The sequence below is a fragment of the Octopus bimaculoides genome, chromosome 30 (genome assembly GCF_001194135.2).
Source record: "Octopus bimaculoides isolate UCB-OBI-ISO-001 chromosome 30, ASM119413v2, whole genome shotgun sequence".
Taxonomy (NCBI): Eukaryota; Metazoa; Mollusca; class Cephalopoda; order Octopoda; family Octopodidae; genus Octopus; species Octopus bimaculoides.
In genome coordinates this window covers 5182132-5185041 of record NC_069010.1, presented here as the reverse complement: position 1 = coordinate 5185041, position 2910 = coordinate 5182132, and the positions used below count along the sequence as shown (strand labels likewise).

General features: G+C 41.0%; 1 protein-coding gene across 1 annotated transcript in view; it reads right to left on the bottom strand.

The window, feature by feature from the left end:
- LOC106874213 (splicing factor, suppressor of white-apricot homolog) overlaps positions 1 to 2910 on the bottom strand; it is a 10668-nt gene that overhangs the window by 1695 nt on the left and 6063 nt on the right. The window contains exons 4-5 of the mRNA XM_014921872.2: positions 2039 to 2251; positions 823 to 1027 (exon numbers count right to left, since the gene is read on the bottom strand). Of these exons, the coding sequence (XP_014777358.2) occupies positions 823 to 1027; positions 2039 to 2251 (418 nt within the window). The remainder of the gene's footprint in view (positions 1 to 822; positions 1028 to 2038; positions 2252 to 2910) is intronic.

The following is a 2910-nucleotide window of genomic DNA, read 5'->3' as shown; positions in this document are numbered from 1 at the left end:
GAATTTCTGGAAAGGTATCCCATAGAACTCAACAAATTTGTTAGAAATGGAGAAGAGAAGATGTTAAATTTTGAAAGAATTTTAAATTCTTTCAAATTTTAACAAATTTGTTGAGTTCTATGGGATACCTTTCCAGAAATTCAAATAACACACCATATACAAGTATTATTTTCATATTCTCAAACTTATGCCAGTAAGCTACCAGCAAAATATGAAGAATCTTTATTAGAAATCGTCTTTTGGAACCCTCCAAAATAAAAGGACAAAATATAATTCAACTTTTTCACACACACACAATAGTTTTACTGGCAGTAATACAACAGATAAGTACCTAATATTACTAATAATGGATCTTCGCCAGAATTTCTGACCATAAATTTCCAGATATTTGATCAGCTCAACTAGCTACCAATAAAAATGGCAGAGTATTCCACAAACACATGTACTGTTAACATAACTCTCAGCTGAAATTAAGCATGATACAGTATGTGACAGGGTTACATCTCTGAATTACAGGTTCAATCCTGCATTGCCCAGAGACCATAGAGAAAAATGATTTTGCTCGATGTACCACAGTAGGATTGAACCCAAAGCCTTGTAACTGCAAAGTGAGTTCTAAACCATTCACTGGCTCCATACACATACTGTAGGCTTTAACACAATTTCCATCAACCAAATCTCACTACCCCAAGGCCACTACAAGTGGAGACACTGTCTTGAAGTGCCACGCAATAGGGGCTGAACCTAGAACTAAATGAGTGTATTTGAGGGTTGCACTACCACCCCAACATCCAGGGGCCTCAATGAAAACAACTAACAAACCTTCATATGTAAGTTCTTTTTAAATTCATAGTAAGAGTAGTGGAGGTGATCCTCCATGAGGAATTCAAATCGAGGGTCGCATTTGTTCTTCACCACTATTTCAAACTCAATGCCATTTTTGGCTACGTAGAGGGCCATCTTGTCGATAACAGGTTGGACATCAGGTGGCGGGGGTATAATGTGGCCCTTTGGCGAACCATTGTCACTGAAAGAAAAAAAAAATAATAATAATACCATCAGCAGAACAATTACTTATACACACCTCACTGTATACATTCTACAGTAGCGCTATACACAATATACACACTTCACTATCAATATATGTTTTACAGTAGCCCTTAACTGGCATTCTGCCAGTAATGACAATAAGGGTTCCAGTTGATCTGATCAACAGAAGTGCTTGCTCTTCAAATTAACGTGCAAGTGGTTGAGTACTCAACAGACAAGCACATCCTTAACGTATATATATTTACATGCACATTTCACATACAAACAATATATATAGGAGTGGCTGTGTGGTAAGTAGCTTGCTTACCAAGCACATGGTCCCGGGTTCAGTCCCACTGCGTGGCACTTTGGGCAAGTGTCTTCTACTATAGCCTCAGGCCGACCAAAGCCTTGTGAGTGGATTTGGTAGACGGAAACTGAAAGAAGCCTGTCGTATATATGTATATGTATGTGTTTGTGTGTCTGTGTTTGTCCCCCCAACATCGCTTGACAACTGATGCTGGTGTGTTTATGTCCCCGTAACTTAGCGGTTCGGCAAAAGAGAAACCGATAGAATAAGTACTAGGCTTCTAAAGAATAAGTCCTGGGGTCGATTTGCTCAACTAAAGGTGGTGCTCCAGCATGGCCACAGTCAAAAGACTGAAACAAGTAAAAGTGTATTTATATACACTTTTTTCATATGTAAATAATATACTACCACTGCTGCAGACACCGTCCGTTACAAGTGCTCCAGTTGATCCAATCAACAGAACAGGTTTTTTTCCAGTTTCCATCCACCAAATCCACTTGGTCAGTCTGGAGCAATAGTAGAAGATGCCCAAATTGCCATGCAGTGGAACCGAACCCAAAAACCATGTTTTGGAAGCAAATTTCTTCACCACACAGCCATACCTGCACTTATACAATATCCTTTGTGAAACTATAGAAGAGTCATTGCCGCAGCTGGACTGATCTAATAAATATATAAATAAAACGAAAAACCACTTACCCGTACGCTGTACTTTCTGCTTGTTCAGTGGTTTCAGCAGAAGGGCCAGACGTGTGACTGGCATCAGTGCCCGGGGGTTCAGGTTGATTAGCAGGGGGTAGGGTAACCGGTTCGACTCCAGGTGGAGGTGGTACATTGTTCGGGTAGATCGGTTCAGACAAGAATGGTGACACCGTTGGTTTCTGGTCAGATGTGTCAGCATCTTTGGATTTACTGTGGAGAAGAAGAAAGAATGAGGCACACATACACAAAGAGCAAAGTAAATGGGAGGGGGGGGGACTTGACACCATATTAACAATGTATGCACGTGCATTTCTACACACACACACACATATAATGATGTTGTTACTCTTGTATCAACATTATTATCATCATTTCAACATCTACTTCTCTATGCTTGCATGGGTCAGATGAGTTTATTGAGGCAGAGTTTTCTATGGCTGGGCACCCTTCCTGTCGCTAACCCTCACCTGCCCCCAAGCAAAAGTAATATTCCCCCCTCTTCGCCAGAAGACATATTCTCACAAAACACTGAAAACAAATGACACTGCTTGTACGATAGTGACGCTCTTTTTTACTCTTTTACTAGTTTCAGTCATTTGACTGCGGCGATGCTGGAGCACCGCCTTTAGTCGAATCAAATCGACCCCAGGACATATTCTTTGTAAGCCTGGTACTTATTCTATCGGTCTCTTTTTGCCGAACAGCTAAGTTACGGGGACATAGACACACCAGCATCGGTTGTCAAGCGATATTGGGGGGACAAACACAGATACACAACATACACACACATATATATACATATATACGACGGGCTTCTTTTCAGTTTCCGTCTACCGAATCCACTCACAAGGCTTTGGTCGGCCCGAGGC